The sequence below is a fragment of the Danio rerio genome, chromosome 6 (genome assembly GCF_052040795.2).
Source record: "Danio rerio strain M-AB ecotype USA chromosome 6, GRCz13ab, whole genome shotgun sequence".
NCBI classification, from domain to species: Eukaryota; Metazoa; Chordata; class Actinopteri; order Cypriniformes; family Danionidae; genus Danio; species Danio rerio.
This window is the reverse complement of record NC_141026.1, coordinates 32835165-32853685: the sequence shown is the minus strand read 5'-3', so window position 1 is coordinate 32853685 and position 18521 is coordinate 32835165. Positions and strand designations below refer to the sequence as shown.

Sequence of the window (18521 nt, the reverse complement as noted above, 5' to 3'; positions counted from 1 at the left end):
GGTTTCTCCCACAGTCCAAAGACATGTGGTACAGGTGAATTGATTAAGCTAAATTGGCCAGTGTATGTGTGTGAATGCAAGAGTGTATGGGTGTTTCTCAATGTTGGGTTGCAGCTGGACGGGCATCTGCTGTGTAAAACATATGCTGGATAAGTTAGAGGTTCATTCCACTGTGGTGACTCCTGATTAATAAGGGACTACGCCAAAAAGAAAAAGAATGAATGTTGTTATTATTAAGACAAAATCATAAAATGCTAAATCAAATTTACTTTTTATTTTTTGACCATATTGTACTCGTGTGTTCATCTCTCAGCCAGATTTATCAAAGTCTCTTGATCCTTTGATGTGGGACAGGCAAAATAAAAAAAAATGTTCTAAATAAAAGTTCTTCAAAGACTGTGTGTGATGGCACTTGTGTCCAGTGCCAGTGTGTCTGAAAGGGCCCGTCCACAATCCCTTACATTCAATTAGCCAGAAACAAGTGTGCTTTGTGCAGCCTGTGCTAATCAGCAGCCCATTGCCTTCCAGTTCACAGTCAACACACTGCAGATACAAATGCTAAAGCCCTCACGCCTTTCATGTTCATGACCTGAATATCAAACATAAAAAAAGATGAACCAACAAGTTCACTGAAGCTTTCAAATGTATTTTTAGTGTTTGAGGAGTTGATTAGTATGATATCAGACTAGAGCTGCATGATAGTGGAAAAATCCGATATTGCAATTTTTTTCTGCGATAAATATTGTGATATGAATACACTTTCACCAGATGGTTTGAATAGCACTATTTGATGGTTTTCAGGTGAGCGTAACAGTGGTCATGTATTGAATAACCACAATGCAAAAAGATGCTTTACTTACCTTGTTTTGTCTCATGTCCAGTCCAAATATCAAAAAATTCTAAGAGTAAGTAAAAATATTGTTTTGTTTTCACCATCAGACAAAATAAGTCAAAATTAAGAGTTTTTCCTTTAAACAAGCTAAATTATCTGCCAGTAGGATTAGTGAAATAATCTTGTTTTCACTTTGAAATTATGAAGAAATTTGAAGTAGAAACAAGACAAAAATTCTAAATAAGCATAAATCATATAAATTTAGAATTCTTTTAACCAAGTTTTGTTTTCCTTTGGTGTGACACTCCTGTTTATTAAAAACGTCCAATAAGTCAAATATTATTCTTTATTTTAAATTAAATAAATTGTACTATACACTCTCAGAAAAAAGGTCCAGGTTGGTACAGATGAGGTTCCTTAAGGAACAGTTTTGTACCTTGGTAAAAAAAAACGATCCTTATATGGTATAGAAATGACCTCTTATGATACTGTTCTGTACCTTTTATGGTACAATTAAAACGGAGGTACACTGTTCTCATAAAAAAGCTCCATAAGTGTAGGACAACTCCTTCTTTATTACAATATCTATGAAATAAATATTACTGGAAAGGCAAAGTGATTTTATGAATAATTTCCATATTAAAACATGAATCATCATTTAAAAGCACGTTTAAAGAAACTCATAAACATTAATTATTAACTTTTATAACACAAAAGAACTGGTAAAACTAAACTATAGGCATTGTATACTAAACATTTAAGACATTTTAATAAACATTTGGTAAGCATTTTTTGATAAATACAGTTTCATTATTAATATCCTCTCCCTTTGGCATTTTCTTTCCACTAGACACGTGAGCAGGCAAAAGTCTTGCTTATGCAGACAATTTAGTGTGGTGAAACTAACCAAGCATTGTGCATATCTCGTTACAATACTTTTGCATAATTCTATTTCTATTTTAAAATTAAGTAAATTAAATAAACTTTTTACGTGATTAGAAATGTATTGTGTTAAAATTGGAGATAAAATAAGTATAAAATATTGTACATGGGAGAATGTATTTCTGTAAAAAAAAATTTGTTTGTATGAAATGTCTCGCAAAAAATAGATCTTTTGATTTATGTCAAAGGTGCATTTACACAGAAAGAAACTTAAAAAAAATGTTTTTTTTTTTAATATATCTGATATTTACTGACGCATTTTTGATATATTGTAGCAAAATGCCTTTAAATGGTATATTGTAGTATATTGTATCTGCAAAAACCAAAGGTTCATTTTATTTCCCCAAAATCTTGTCCTTTAAAGATACAAACTACAATGGTACTCATTTGTTCCTTTTTCTTAAGGTACAATTCTGTTCCATAAAAAGGAACTGCCCCAGTGACTTCTTTGGTACAACATTATATTATTTTTTTCTGAGTGTGAATGAAGTGTCTAACAATGCAGATAATTTGCACTCAGGCTATGTATTAAAAGCATTTTTTTCTCATTTTTGCTGTCACACCATAGAACATATTTTTGGTACAAGAGTAAAACCGTAAGAGTTTTTTTCTTGTGAAAAAAACAGACGTACATTAATAGTACATTAAAAGGATAATTTCAAGTCACTTTCTCTTTGCACACCAGCTTGTGTATGCTGTAAATTGAAAGCAGGTGTAGAGCAGTGGACATACAGTAGAGCAGGTCTGCATTTGTGAAGTATTCCAGTCACAGAGACAGTATGTGGGAGGGAAAAGCAGTCTCTTGTGTTTATTGGTCCCTTCTTGACCACGGATGCTGAAAAAATGAAGCAACAAGCAGCAGCAGACCTCAGGAGTCAAAGGCCAAAATTTAAGCCACTCACTCCCACTGAGAGCAAAGCATTGAGGAGGAAGTTCTTAGACAGAAAGAGAGAAAAATAGCTCTATCTATTAAACAGTAGCGCTCGTTTTCAACCACAATTTAAACTACACAATTTAAAACTACAAAAGTTTAAAGTTGTAACATATATTTTTTTCAGCCCACATAAAAAAATATTATAGTAATTTATAGTAACTATGTTAGTGTTTTTTAACCATACAAGTGTATTACACAGTATAAATGGTAGTATTTACAGCTGTTAATGAATGCAACAGCATACTGTAGTATTAATTATAGTGAACTGATATATACTGTAGCATACCCTAGTTTTTACTACAGTTTAGCATTTACAGTTACAGCATTACAGTACAGCAGTACTGAGTATACAGTTGAAGTCAGAATTATTAGCTCCCTTTGAACTTTTTAAAATTTATTTCCCAAATGATGTATAACAGAGCAAGGAAATTTTCACAGTATGTCTGATAATATTGTTTTCTTCTGGAGAAAGTCTTATTTATTTTATTTTGGCTAGAGTAAAAGCAGTTTTTTTTATTTTTATTTTTTATCCATTGTAGGTCAAAATTATTAGTCCCTTTAAGCAATATATTTTTTTGGTAGTCAACAAACCATCATTATACAATAACTTGCCATCGTAGCATCAAAGCAAAGATAAAAAAACTGTTATGTTTGGAAATGTGTTTTAAAAAATTTCTCTCAGAAAATGGGGAAATAAAATAAATAAATGGGGGGCTAATAATTCTGACTTCAACTGTATGTGTATATATATAAATATATTTAGTGTCAAACCAATGACAATATACAGCCATATCGCACTGCTATGAGTGTGATATAAAGTTTATACAACAGTTCAACAGCATTATCCTGTATATAAAAAATAAAATCAAACACAGACAGTCTAAAAATCTTTGTGTATGAGGAACTACTTTCTTCTGCCATTCATTCACATCTGCAGCTGACGTCACAGAAACCGTTGCTACTTCACAAACATAATTTTAGAGCTAGTATTTGAATGATTCTCAAGCAAAATGTCTAAAGTGATGACAAAACAGGTAATTTTGCAGACATTTTAAGATTATAAGGCTGAACAGCATGAAATGGCATCAGTCTATAGAGATTTCCCAGTATTTCCAACACAATCTCATGGCAATTCGTAACTTTTTGATGTAGTGGCTAACTTGTATGAATTCATACAATTTAGTACGTTTTTCACATCACCCAATGACGGTTGTTGTTCGGGGTGGGGTTGGGTGCATGCCTCCTTTTTTCAAAACCTTACATTTTCGTACGACTGAACTCGAATTCGTATGAATTAGCCACTAAACTGAGAAAACGTAAAATACATTTCCTTGTGAGATCAGGCTGGTATTTCTCTGTTGCACCCAGAAGAAGCCAAAACAGTGTGTGACGCAGTGGCGCAGTAGTGCTGTCGCCTCACAGAAAGAAGGTTACTGTTGTGTTTGCGATAGGAAAAAACGCTACATACACTAAACTTTTCTTTCTTTTTACTGAACTAGTCTGCAGTAACGAAAACAGAAAACTCATTAGAAACAGATGGCCAACCAAAAATTAACTCAGGGTTATACAAAGAGTGGCCAACACAAAATACAAACATTCCTGATACGTGAGTCCCATCTCACACTCAATACACTACAATTATATGGTATAAATACAGCACTACAGCATACAAGAGAGACCGACTTAGAATGTCACTCACCAGTTTAATAATGATTTGATGAGCTTTAGTTAAAAATTACTCAGAGTTTTTCTCTTCTAAGGGCTTATCATGTCTCTGTCGCCATCTTTTGGATGGACAATGTCAACCGTCTTTGCTCTGCTCAGTATGACAGGCTGATGGATGCAGGCACGCTGTATCTCCGAATATATAAATATTTAAAATAGGCATTGTCCTTATAAATAAAGTGATAAGTTGCAGTCTAAACATTTACATTCTCGCCTGAAGAAGCCTCAAAAGTACATTTGTTGTCAAACAGCTGCATCATTTGTCAAACTGTAGTGAGTTTATTGATTTGCTGTCACACTATGTGGGAGTAATACAAAAGGGTGAGAAGGCTGTATGAGTGCTGTTTTATAGAAATATCGCACAACTATCAGCCAATCAGATATTGAGACCAGACATGTTATAGTACTAAGTATTAAAGAACAAAACCGAGTATAGTAACTAAAAACTACATTTGCATGTTAGTTAATAATTGTATTTACTACTTGTATTATTAATAACTTAAATGAATATGAAACTGAATACATGTGCAAAGTAAATAAATAGATTCAATGTGAGAAAAAAACATCAAATTTTCTGCATGTGCAGATTCCATGTGGACCTAAATTGATTTACATTAATATAGTTACCACAGCAACTGTAGAATTACCACAGCAGATTAGTTATATTAATCAGAAACACTACAGCAGGTACTTTACATTATTGTAGTATTTAATTCATGTGGGAGTTTATTAACAGGGTTTTACAGCTTTTAATTTATTATAACTTGCAAAACACTGGCAAATTTTACCCAGAAGGTTTCTGCCTAACCTTGTCCAATAAATCGGATACTGGTGTTTATTTTCATGCTGATTATGAAATCAAAGAACTATTTCCTGGGAGGTGAGGTGCCTGTTAGAAAAATGTTTATGTAGAAAGAGATAGTGGCTTTTCTCCAGATAAGCCGAGTTTCTTTGGCCTTTTCATTCCTGTACGACTTCGGGAGAGGCACTATAGGGAACGATTTAAAGCCAAATAAATAACACTGGGGTGTCGGTTAGTAGCCAAACAGGATCTTTTCCCTCTAGCAGTATAACCTAGTGTACAGAGACTGTATTTAAATGAACTAAATATAACTAGTTTGTTCAATATACAAATATTTTGCTCATTTAAAATATTTCTCTGAATAAATTAAAGGGTCAGTTCATTCAATACTGAAAATCATGTTATCATTTACTCACCCTCTAATTATTCTACACCTCTGAGTGTCTTTCTTCTGTTGAATACATTTATTCATATATTCATTTTCTTTTCGGCTTAGTTCCTTTATTAATCAGGGGTCGCCACAGCAGAATGAACCGCCAACTTATCCAGCAGCGGATGACTGGCAAACACCCATACACTCTTGCATTCACTCACATACGCTACGGCCAATTTAGCTTATTTAATTCACCTGTACCGCAAGTCTTTGGACTGGAATTTTCTGTAGCAGAAGTAGTTGGTGTAGTACTTGTAATCATTATTGTTGCTGTCAGTCGTTATTACTGTTGTCCTTTCTTTCTTTTTATTATTACTATCATTAAATTATCATTGTTGTCACTCCTTACCACTGACTGATTTTTCATCTATCTATTTTATTTATATCTATGCTATTTGTTTCATTTATTGACTGTTATGCATGTTGTATATGTATATATGTATATTTTCCCCATAGGTATGTACTCTGACTATCCACCTAGTTACCTTTACATGTAGCGCACACACACACACACACACACACACACACTTTGTTTTCTTTGTATGTGATCCCATTTTGTGTACTACTTGCATATTCTAATAATAAAAAAAAATAGCTTATACAATTTACCTTTACCGCATATCTTTGGACTCTGGGGGAAACTGGAGCACCTGGAGAACATGCACACAGAAATGCCAACCTGACCCAGCTGGGGCTTGAACCAGCAACCTTCTTGCTGTTTTTACTGTAATTGTGCGACCCACTGCGCTACCATGACGCCCCTGTTGGATACAAAAGATGATATGTTTTGAAGCTGGAAACCATTGACTTCCCATGTATTTGTTTTTCCCTATAGATACTATAGATGTCAATGGGTACCGGTTTTCAGCTTTCTTTAAAATATCTTCTTGTCTAACTCACAAATATTTTTAACCACTTGAGGGTGGGTAAATAGTGAGTACATTTGCATGTTTAGGTAAACAATCCAAAAAGGAAAGAGATGGCCATGTGATATACAAATGACAGGAACACAAAGAACTCATTACATTAAAACTGAGAATTCATATGCATTTCTTAATTGGATTTATTGATCCTTTGAGGCAACATCATCACAAGGGGGATTCGACTCAGTGTGTTTCCGTAGACTGAATTGAAGTCATGACTTTTCAGGTCTCTTTTGGGGATTTCTTTACAAAATTACTTAATTGGCAGAAACAGAGAAAGGCAGGCCTACCTGTGCTATATTTCCTTCTGCACCAGTGGTTCAGAAACCCATTAATCTTCGAGCAATCCATGAATCTGTTTGTCACTCACTCCACTGACAGGAAAGATGGAGCATAAGACTTAATTAAATGCACACTGAACATATGGATAAGCTTATAAGGGAAATGTATGAGCAGTGTATACATAGCAGGCTTCCCAAAATCACTGCACTCTTTCATAACACAGTGGAATGTGAGGAGCATGATTGATGGAAGACAAAGTACTCCCTAAACAGCTGCATTACCAGTTAAGAAGACTAGATAGTAAGCGTTCTGTAATGAGATTTTACTCAGATTTAAATTGTGGGGTTGGTAAGATTTTTGTTATGTTTATACAGACATAAAGCAAAAGCTAAGTTGTCAACTATGAAAACTTTGATGATGTTTTCTCAAGGAAGCTGGAGAAGGTAAAATAGCATGATAACACTTACGTTTTGGTCCGAAAACAATAAATTTATGTTGTTAAAATCCCAGCAAACTATTTTGTGTTTAATAGACATCTAAACGTAGACAGCTTGGCTAAAACAAGGCTAGATTGGGGCTGTCAGTAAAGGTCTAATAGACAGATTAGAGAGACTTTATATGTGGAGTCATTCATTTGTGTTTATTTAATGACCGGTCTAGTTTTGGCCTATTCCTATTGTCTATTAGATTTTCACTGACAGCCCAAATTTAGCCTTTGTTTAGCCAAGCTGTCTACGTTTAGATGTCTATTAAACACAGAATTGTTAGCTTGGATTTTAACAATATAAATTCATACTCGACTGACCAAAATAATAAACAATGTTATGTTATAAACATGTTAGGCATGTGGTAAATGTGCTAGTGTTTGGACATCAGGGATCATACACATTTTTACTATTAAAATTTCAGGACATTTGGAAAACTTTGAGGTAAATATTCATGTTTTATGGAATGTCTATGTACACATGGTAAACAAGAAACAAAATTATTACAGCATATTAACAAATATGTGGCAATCTGTGAAGCTTATTTTTAGTTTTACATCTGCAAAATAGTTTTTAGAAAGTATCTCATATTTCAAAATATTTCAGAAGTGTTGGCTTGTGTCATAAATGATATATTGTATTATAAATTAGTCTTTAGGACCCATATATCTTACCTCTGTAGTTATTAGAGATTGTTTCTGGACACGACACTTGTTTCTTGAATTACTATGACAAATTGACAAAATGTTTCTTGAATTATATGAAAGCGAGTGAAAGAGAGGCAAAGCTAAAACTGCAAGTTGTGAAGAGACAGCCAGCGCAGTGGTATTTAAAATTTACCCAATTAATCTCAAACATTCAAGTACACAGATATTTGTTAAACAAATTGTAATAACTTTTCCAAACACTTTGGGTTTATTTGTTTTTCCAAAATTTTTCAAGGACTGGAAAATGCCTTGTCAATATTCCATGACTTTTCCAGGTTTTCTAGGACCGTATGAACCCTGAGACATCTTTTAAAAATGGAGAAAAAAAAGGTTGCTGGGATGTTTCTTGGATGTTTTACCAGAAGGCTAAAAAAACTGCTAGCATGCTTAACACATTTTAGCACAAATTAACATGGCTAACATGTTTATATTAAGTATTACTATTTTGCTACTTTGGTTGGCCAATTAAGTAAACTTACATGCTACTAGCATGAATTGGCATACAGAGCTACTTTGTTGAATTAGCATGTTAATAACATTCTAAGTGCAAAGTTGTGCTAATAACATGAATTATGTTGCTAATTTATTGTGATGCAAAACACTAAAACATTAGTATCATAAAACATTAATATTTAAACATTTACAATTAACTTTTTACTAGAATGTATTTTAATCTTATTGTTGTGATGGCAAAAAACATTTTACTGAAAAACAGCAATACTGCAAACTAAATATTACTTTAGAATCACTAGATAAATAAAATCTTAATGATCTAGTGATTCTGAAGTAATAATATTTTCAAATTCGAATCCATTTAAACATGATTGGATGCTGCCTGATCTACACATCCGAATTCATCAACAGAGAGATTTATTAAAATATTTATTTATAAACGGATTTCAGTTTAGTGCTGTTGGAAAAACACCAGCTTGATAATAATCTTTTTTTTTTTTTTTTTTTTGTGGTTTTAGTAAAAATCAAATCTCTCCATGAAAATATCTTTAATGAAAGGTTTCATACCCAGAGCAGAGAACGATTAGATCAGCACTTTTGTCCTATTTTTAAACAAACTACAGTCTTTTTGTTTCTAGCGTTTAGATTTCCACCTCATTAATGTCCCACATCTGATGCATTTTAATGAAGCCTGCTGTGATTCTATTTAAAGCCAGGAAAAGTACAAGAGTGGACCAGAATTCATTTAACAGTTAACTTAACTTCTAAGCACTTGCACAGCAAAAAAGTAAGAATTTTGCAAAGAATGAAGGTTGATTACGGTGTGCAAAATAAATCTAGCAACTCTACACAGTAGTGCCATCAAAATAACTCAGGAGCAAGTTTGTGACGCCACCTTCTGGACAAATAAGATGAATAAAATTCAAACCTAAAGATTTATATATATATATATATATATATATATATATATATATATATATATATATATATATATATATATATATATATATATATATATATATATATATATATATATATATATATATATATATATAGCCTATATGATGCGATTATATTTTCCTTCAGAGGGGAACTTACCATCATCAACCAATTGTTGAACGGGTTATTTTGTAGACATACAACACTTGATAACTTACTTATATCAATAGAAAACATCAATAAACACTAACAGCACTTACCTGAAGTTAAAGAATGGGGGCAAATGTCATCATTGTAAAAGAGAAAGTGGCAAATTAAAACCGCTAAAAGCAGCCTGAGTAAGCTGATCAAACTGGTCTCCTATAGGCTGTCCAAAGTGTACTGGATAAACAGCCAGGAATTAATATTAACCTCTGCATAAACAAATGACTTATTAATAAAGTTCACTGCAGTTCTTCCTCTTTAGAAAAAAATTAAAGTAAGAGCTGAGTGACTGAAACGATTTTTAAATGTGCATATGTACACACACTCAGTCAGTTGAAACATATAGCATCAATTTTCACAGTAAACACGATAAATTAACAAAAGATACAATTAAACATACCTAATGTCTCTTCAGGGTAGAGCTGAATTAGTTTATCATCTGTAGCGTTGTATTTTATTTTTTGCGTTCTAACCCTTACAAAAATAGCCTACAGGAATCCTGCAGGATTTTCATTTCTTTTACAATCACTTGTGTGAAAAAGGAGCAAGTCAACGTGTATGTAATGGTCCTTCACTTATGTTATGAGTTGTTGCATAAAAAAATATTATAAATTGTATGATGATGGCTCATATGATGGTGCTTTGTTTTTTTAAAGTTTGTTTTTTATAGATCACAACTTTTGTGTGTAGTGTATCCACATTTTCACCCATTTTGTGCATACGACACATTTATAAACGAGACCCCGGAGAGTGATTTTTTTTTTAATCAGCCGATACATTATTCAGGGTTCATACGCATTTTTACTAGAAAAATTCTGACTTTTCCAGGACTTTCAAGTCAATTTTCATGACCTAATGTTTCATGTAATGTCTATATATACACATCAATCATAAGAAAAACAATGAATGTTTAAATTTATTACAGCATGTCATAAAACATGCAATAATCTCTTTAGTTTGAATTTATTTTCATGTCTATGTAAAATAGAAGATGCGTACACAGCACTAATGATGTGAGACCATGTTTTTAGCCAAGAAAAGAAGTAAATACAACTTACCTCCATTCCAGTATACAGATATTTGTTTAAATATAGATAATGTTAATAGTTTGCTAAACTAGAAATGGTATAGGTAAAACTACTTCTAATGTAAAGCCGCGATCACAATGCACTTTTCGCTCCATACACTTCCATTCATAAACATGCAAATGCGGCAGACCAGAAACGCAAGCACGAGAGACAAGTTTCGCATTTTACTGCATTCAAATGTTTAAGCTTGATAATTGCGTGAGACCAATAGAGGATAATTCAAAATAAGAAAATTAAAATATGGAGCAATCACTCACTTTTAATAAGGTCTAATCATATCGTTTAACCCCACCACTTTTCACAGCGCCGGTGACAGAATTTTGCAAGCTTAAGTCGCTTGGATAAAAACCTCTGCTAAATGACTAAATGCAAATGTAATTTCCATGACTTTTTCAAAATCTTGTAGGGTTTTCTGTTTTTTCCAAAACTTTTCCAGGCCTGAAAAATGCCATGTCAAAATTTCATGACTGTTCCAGTTTTTTCATGACTGTATGAACCCTGATTATTGTATGTTTTCTAGAAATAGCTGAATAATTTTAATCATGAGCATTTATGACAGTTAATTTCTTAAAAGAGCTGCACTTTCAGAGTTTAATTCTTTTATCTTCATAAGAGAGAGTTAACACTGCGGGTGTTTTTTACAGACAGCATATAAAAATGATATTAGTCTACATATTGAGAAGTACGATTAACAATTAATATTAATAATTTTAATAGAATAACAGCACAAGGGACAATGACAACTGCAACAAAAGATCAAAAAGTGACAATTTTTAAGTAAATAACTTTAAAGAATCAGGTAACAGAAACAAAATCAGCCAAAATTTCCATTCTACTGTACGTCCAAAAAAAAAAAAAAAACACTTACAGTAAGTGCTATTTGTTTTAAGCTTTATAAAATACATTAAAAGCAGGGAGCATTTTTTTATTTCCTTCAAGGAAAAGTACTATAAAATAAGTTACAGTACAGTGAATTTGTCTAAACTGACTTTGTTCCCGTCTTCCAGCCTTAAGTAAGCGTAGACATCGAAATATCAGAAGTACAATGTACAGGAGTAAAAAGATGCTTTGTTCTTTTATAAAACACTCATTCCCCACTTTAATCAAGCAGGAAACATTTTGCCAAAATGTCAATAATTACATAAAATATAGGTGTATGTGTTCATTAGTACTATCGCACACACACACACTCACCATCACTCACAACCACACACACATAGGCACGCACGCACGCGCACACCCACAATCACACATACACACGCTAATTTTTTTACAGCGTTCTGTTTTTCAAAAGTTGCATATCAAAAAGGTTTTCATCTTTGTGCTGAAATAACTACACTTTTGATCTATAATTACTTCATGGGCATGAGTACAAAAAACAGACAGATTCTTCATATTTGATGGTGTGGCGTTCACACGTCGTCAGCTGGCAGAGGCGGGATGTTGAATCTTGGTCTTGTAAAGAAAGCCATCTTCTCCCTGCATCACAAAAGAGGAATACAACAAACCCTTAAAATGTATTAGGATCTATTTTCATGCTTCCAGAACATAGTTCTTAGCTGTCAGCATCTATTCTATTCTAGTACTAGATACTAATAATTATAACACATTATAGCTTATTCTTTTTAAAATTGACTTGCCCTATATCATATAAAAGTAGCTATTAAATAATTAGTAAGCACTTATTGCAATATTGACAAGTACTCAGTGGTGACAATTTAACCACAAGCCATCTAAATACTTATTTTTTTGTATATTACAATTACAATTACTATATATATATATATATATATATATATATATATATATATATATATATATATATAAGGGATGTCTTTCTTGACTTCACACAGAAACAGCAACACATGCGACATGACAGCAGCCTGAAGCGGAAACTGCGAGTATGTCTGCAGTCTGGAGGTATTATAAAGTTGATGACAACAATACTGCCATAGCAAACTGTGAGATATGTAAACTTGGGATTGCCTGCTGGATATTCTAAGTTGAGGTGTTTGTTTTTATCTTAGATTTCTTTTATATTTACTGTTGCACTAAAGTCTAAAAGTGAAGAAATAATGTTATTTATTACTTATAATTGTTGAACCAATTTAGAAATTATTTGTTAAGAAGACATTCTATGACAAAAGGGCTTCGCTGCAGATTAAAGCCCAAATGTTTTTAGTTTTTTTTAATATTCATACACTTTCTTGTCTTTGTACTTATTTAAAACATCATTTTAATGTCGACCATTTTTGCAGACTTTAGCAGTTTTTTTTTGTAATTTAATAACTAAATTAATGGACTAATTTAGTGCTGAAACCTTGTGGACAAACTAAGTTTTACAAACACCAGAGGTTGACCAGTATGTTTTTTTTTCTCGACTGATATATAGAAATCAGGGCAGCTGACAGATGACTTATGATGCCAATTTTTTGGCCAATTTACTTACCACATCATCAAAATAAAATTAGACAGATAAGTAATTAGACGCGATACATAAAAATTGCTTAAATTAAGCAACTATTGAAAAAGCAAAAGCCTCTCCAATCAGTGCAGAGTAATACAGTAGTAGACATAACTTTAAGAACTTCTTTGACATTTTTCAAAAGTAATCAGAACCAAGAACTGTGTTTTACGAACCAATGGATTTGAAATTATAGTACAAGTTGTGCGTGAACCCATTCGGTAGTGTTTTTACATACGATTTAAGGCTGATTTATACTTCTGTGTCAAACGCACGCGTATGCTACAGCGTTGATGCATAGCCTTTCGCCGTGGCCATCAGCGTCACTGACGTGCACCTCTCAAAAAATGTAACTACACGTCGCAACAACGCATAGCGCAAGCTCTGTGATTGGTCAGCTTGGTAGCGCTGACGAGTCTAGGTGGGACCGAGAGCCGCGCGAATGGCGCAAGCCCAATGGAGCGATTGTTTTTTAAGTGTGGAGTCCCTTGAAGGGGCTTCTGATGGAAAGTTTTGTTTTGTGTTTACCTCACAGTTAAAGTTGTTGCACGTCCGCCGGTTCCTGCCTCAAAATGAGCAAGTTTGAGCCACTGGAAAAGCAAAACAGCAGCGAAGAAACTCGACACAGAGGAACATTTACACCTCACTGCCAACTAGCGTTTCAGAAGTGTAATGCAGACCAACAGAGACAGCCAGAGAAGTATAAATGCACAGCTACGGGCGTTGCATGCATCGATGGTTACACTGGTCACTTGACGCAGAAGTATAAACCAGGCTTTAGTCGTAGATCTTTTTTAATAAATAGCAAATGTAAAAATGATGTCCATAACAGCAGACACACCGATGAACACTTTACAGTTGCTGGACTCACTTGAATGTCTGCACAGGAAGGGGCTCTTTGTGGCTCTGGCCCCTCATTTGTAAGACCTCTTTTGAAGCCTTTCTCAACCTCCTCTCAGCAGCCTCCTCCTGCCTTTGCTCCTGCCTCGTCTGCTTCGACTGCACACGAGAAACAAAGCAAAAGAAAGACATTAACACCAGTAAATGACATTTAAGAAAAAAAAGAATTTGCAATCGACGATGGCTTGCTCCTGCTCTTTCCATCTTTATCTTCATGTATGCAGGTCAATCATTGTGCTAATTGTGTGTTACGATTAGTTCCACAGGTTTTCGCTTAGGAGATCTGGTAAATCTGTGTTTTAATAAAACACTTTGTGACCTTAATTTCATTAGAATTACAATTTGCTTTGGTAAATAGCTACGTGATAAAATTCCTTAGATTAATTAAACAGAATTTGCATATGAATAAATGGTGATTAGACACTTGACAATAGATACACTACATAATTAAATGTTCATCCAAGTTGTTTTTCATAATTCATGTTCCCTCATGATATACCAATACTATTTATACATTTATAACACAAATTGTACATCGAAGATTTATAGATTTTTAATGTCTAAAAATTATACATATTTCACAAAAATTGTAGACAAGAGATTTCAAATAAAGAATACTTTTATTCAGCAAAGATAAACTAAACTGATAAAAAGTGACTTTTTCATGGTTATAAAAAAAACTTAAATAAAAGTCTTCAAAGTTATTTTATTAAAAGCAGTGATGATAATAACGGCGCTATAAATAAATGGAGTGACTAAAGCGATACTTTTTTCAGTATCGAGTAATCAAATGAATTTCCCCCGTTACAACTGTTACCATTACTGACACAATATAATATGTGCATTACTATAATTGAGATCACTGAAGTGGTTTTCATGTGAGCAGCGTCTCTCTCAGCCATAGGACCTCTCTGTGGGGTGATGATGGTTGGTGTGTCTGTAAACGTGGTGTAAATAAGAGCCAATTTCCATCGTTTGCCAGTCAGAGGCAGAGTAATGCAGGAGTTCACACACAAGTACACGCACAGTCAGTTGCACACACCAACGACCAAGAGTCAGAACGAAGAAAAATCCAACAAGTTTAAAGGCAGCTTTTGCAAACTGGACATACAAGCGCTACTTTTCCCTGGTTGAGGTGAAAGGCAAGAATGTTTAAGTATCGTGCAACTTATGTTCAGGAAAAAAAACTAAACAAAAAAGTTTTTCTGCGTTGGTGACAAGTAATTCTAATCTAATGAAGCACTTCAAATCTTAACAGTTGTGGTCTGTGCAGTAAGTACTTAAAGTTCTAAACCCTCTATTGTGTTTTATTGTGCAACTACAGTAATTATAATATCCATAGTGATATGTTGAATTTGATGGTTGTCTCTCACATTGGCCCACAACAACATTCAAACAGTGTAGATTTCTGTACAATGTTTTATATTTATTTTGGTCATTTGACAAATTATTTATATATTTTAAGTAATGCAATAGTTACTTTTAGAATTATGTAACTCAGTTACTAACTCAGTAACTAATTGTGAGAAGTAACTAGAAACTATAACTAATTACTCTTTTAAAGGAACATGCCCTACAATGATTTTTACAGTTATTTTTACAGAAAATTGGCTTTAGATCCCAGAAATAAAATGGTGAAATACAAATTAAAAGTTAATTTTTTTAAATTAAAAATGTTTTATTCATCTTTAAATTCATTGTTACAAATCCAAAGTTATTTAAAAAATAAAAATACTTCAAATACTATTTTGAAAATTATTTTTAACAAATTTTAATGGAGTAAATGTGTGCAACTCTGAGTAACTTTCTATACAAGAGAACTTCTAGAAAAAACTTGCAGCCAGAGCCTCTTATTTTTATACATGGCTTTCTGGAATAGTCAAGTCTGATTGGCATTCATGGAATTCCAAAATCCTATATGTTAGTATTCTTCAATTCCCTATATATATATATATACCGTTCGTCGATCCATCCATACACCCATCAGTCTATCTGTCTGTCTGTCTGTCTGTCTGTCTGTCTATCTATCTGTCCGTGCATCCATCCATCCATCCATCCATCAGTCTATCTGTATACATGTCTGTCTATCCATATATCTATCCATCTATCTATCTATCTATCTATCTATCTATCTATCTATCTATCTATCTATCTATCTATCTATCTATCTATCTATCTATCTATCTATCTATCTATCTATCTATCTATCTATCTATCTATCTATCTGTGCATCCATCCATCCATCCATCCATCCATCCATCCATCCATCCATCAGTCTATCTGTATACATGTCTGTCTATCCATGTATCCATGTATCCATCCATCCATCTATCTATCTATCTATCTATCTATCTATCTATCTATCTATCTATCTATCTATCTATCTATCTATCTATCTATCTATCTATCTATCTATCTATCTATCTATCTATCTATCTATCTATCTATCTATCTATCTATCTATCTATCTATCCGTGCATCCATCCATCCATCAGTCTATCTGTATACATGTCTGTCTATCCATCTATCTATCCATCTATCTATCTATCTATCTATCTATCTATCTATCTATCTATCTATCTATCTATCTATCTATCTATCTATCTATCTATCTATCTATCCATCCATCCATCCATCCATCCATCCATCCATCCATCCATCCATCCATCCATCCATCCATCAGTCTATCTGTATACATGTCTGTCTGTCTATCCATCTATCTATCTATCTATCTATCTATCTATCTATCTATCTATCTATCTATCTATCTATCTATCTATCTATCTATCTATCTATCTATCTATCTATCTATCTGTGCATCCATCCATCCATCCATCAGTCTATCTGTATACATGTCTGTCTATCCATGTATCCATGTATCCATCCATCCATCCATCCATCCATCCATCCATCTATCTATCTATCTATCTATCTATCTATCTATCTATCTATCTATCTATCTATCTATCTATCTATCTATCCGTGCATCCATCCATCCATCCATCCATCCATCCATCAGTCTATCTGTATACATGTCTGTCTATCCATCTATCTATCTATCTATCTATCTATCTATCTATCTATCTATCTATCTATCTATCTATCTATCTATCTATCTATCTATCTATCTATCTATCTATCTATCTATCTATCTATCTATCTATCTATCTATCCATCCATCCATCCATCCATCCATCCATCCATCCATCCATCCATCCATCCATCCATCCATCTATCTATCTATCTAAATATAAAGGTGACGTTAAAAGAATAAAAGGAAACCTTGTCATTGAAGACAAAACTGAAGTTTGTCAATCTTTTTAACCTCTTTTAATGATTTATTAAAATACAGTGAGAATTCAGTATACGATGATCCAAGAATTTTCTTCCCATGAAAACAGGATTCCTTCACATCCCTACTGTTAGCCAATGTGTCACTAGATTCATCTACTGCAAAATGAATAATTCATTGAATTTATGAAGTGGCTAGAGAAATGTGCTTGACCTGTCTCTGGGCCTCCCGCAGCAGATTTCTGAAGCGTTCGTCCCGTAGGGCCCAGTGTGGGAGGTCAGCTGGGCCACGGGGGCCCTGCATGGGCTCCTCCAGCCTCAGTTTGAGCTCCCTCAGAGCTGCCAGCTCCTCGGTCAGCTGCCTCTGTCGCGTCCGGCAGGCCTGGAGGTCCAGCTCCAGGTCCAGAGAGGTGCGAGTGGGCTGCTCTGCCAGAGACGAGCGGTGAGACTGCTGGAGGAACACACACAGTCAGCACACATCTACAACATAACACAAATACACAAACACACAGCATCCTTCCAACCTGTTTATAGCGCAGAGTCCGTCGCTCCAGAGTGTTTCTGATGAAGGGGGATTTCTTTGGTAGAGTAGAGCTGTCACTGTCACTTCTGTACAACTGTGAGAGAGAACACAAAGACAAACTGATACAGTGATGTAAAGCTGCTGTTTTACTGGGTATTTTACAGCGATTTACAACAATGTGAAATACACAAAGTTGTTTTAATAGTTTTTATTCATTTCTTTTAATTATATAGTTTATTGGTTTGAGCTCACGACTTTTTAACAGTGCTTAATTTTTTTTGTAAATAGTTAATTTGATTTACTAGTTTTCAATACTTTATAATAATAATACTAATAATAATAATAATATATTTAATAATATAAATATAATTATTTCTAATAATATTTTCCTTTAATTTACTTATATAATGACTATAATGCATTTACTTTATTATTAATTAATTTAGTTTTACAATTCTTACAGTTATTTTTTTTTATCTTTTTTATTTAAGAACAAAAATATTTCACTACATGGTCGTGCTTTAGGGCTCTTAAAAATATTTGAAGTTATTTTTTGGGTTAAATCGACAAATTATTAATTAAACTGAAATTTAA

The 18521-nt window shown here is 33.5% G+C and overlaps 2 protein-coding genes across 8 annotated transcripts in view; one reads left to right on the top strand and one right to left on the bottom strand.

Annotated features, from left to right (window-relative positions):
* The window catches only part of lepr (leptin receptor), an 847758-nt gene that overhangs the window by 675592 nt on the left and 153645 nt on the right, over positions 1–18521 (top strand). The window lies entirely within an intron of this gene.
* wwc3 (WWC family member 3) overlaps positions 11445–18521 on the bottom strand; it is a 109248-nt gene continuing 102171 nt past the window's right edge. For 2 of the 7 annotated variants that reach the window (XM_087255811.1, XM_087255812.1), the window contains exons 20-23: positions 17929–18021; positions 17619–17852; positions 14085–14212; positions 11445–12228 (exon numbers count right to left, since the gene is read on the bottom strand). In XM_087255811.1, the coding sequence (XP_087111937.1) occupies positions 12162–12228; positions 14085–14212; positions 17619–17852; positions 17929–18021 (522 nt within the window). In that variant the 3' untranslated portion in view covers positions 11445–12161. 7 annotated transcript variants of the gene reach the window in all.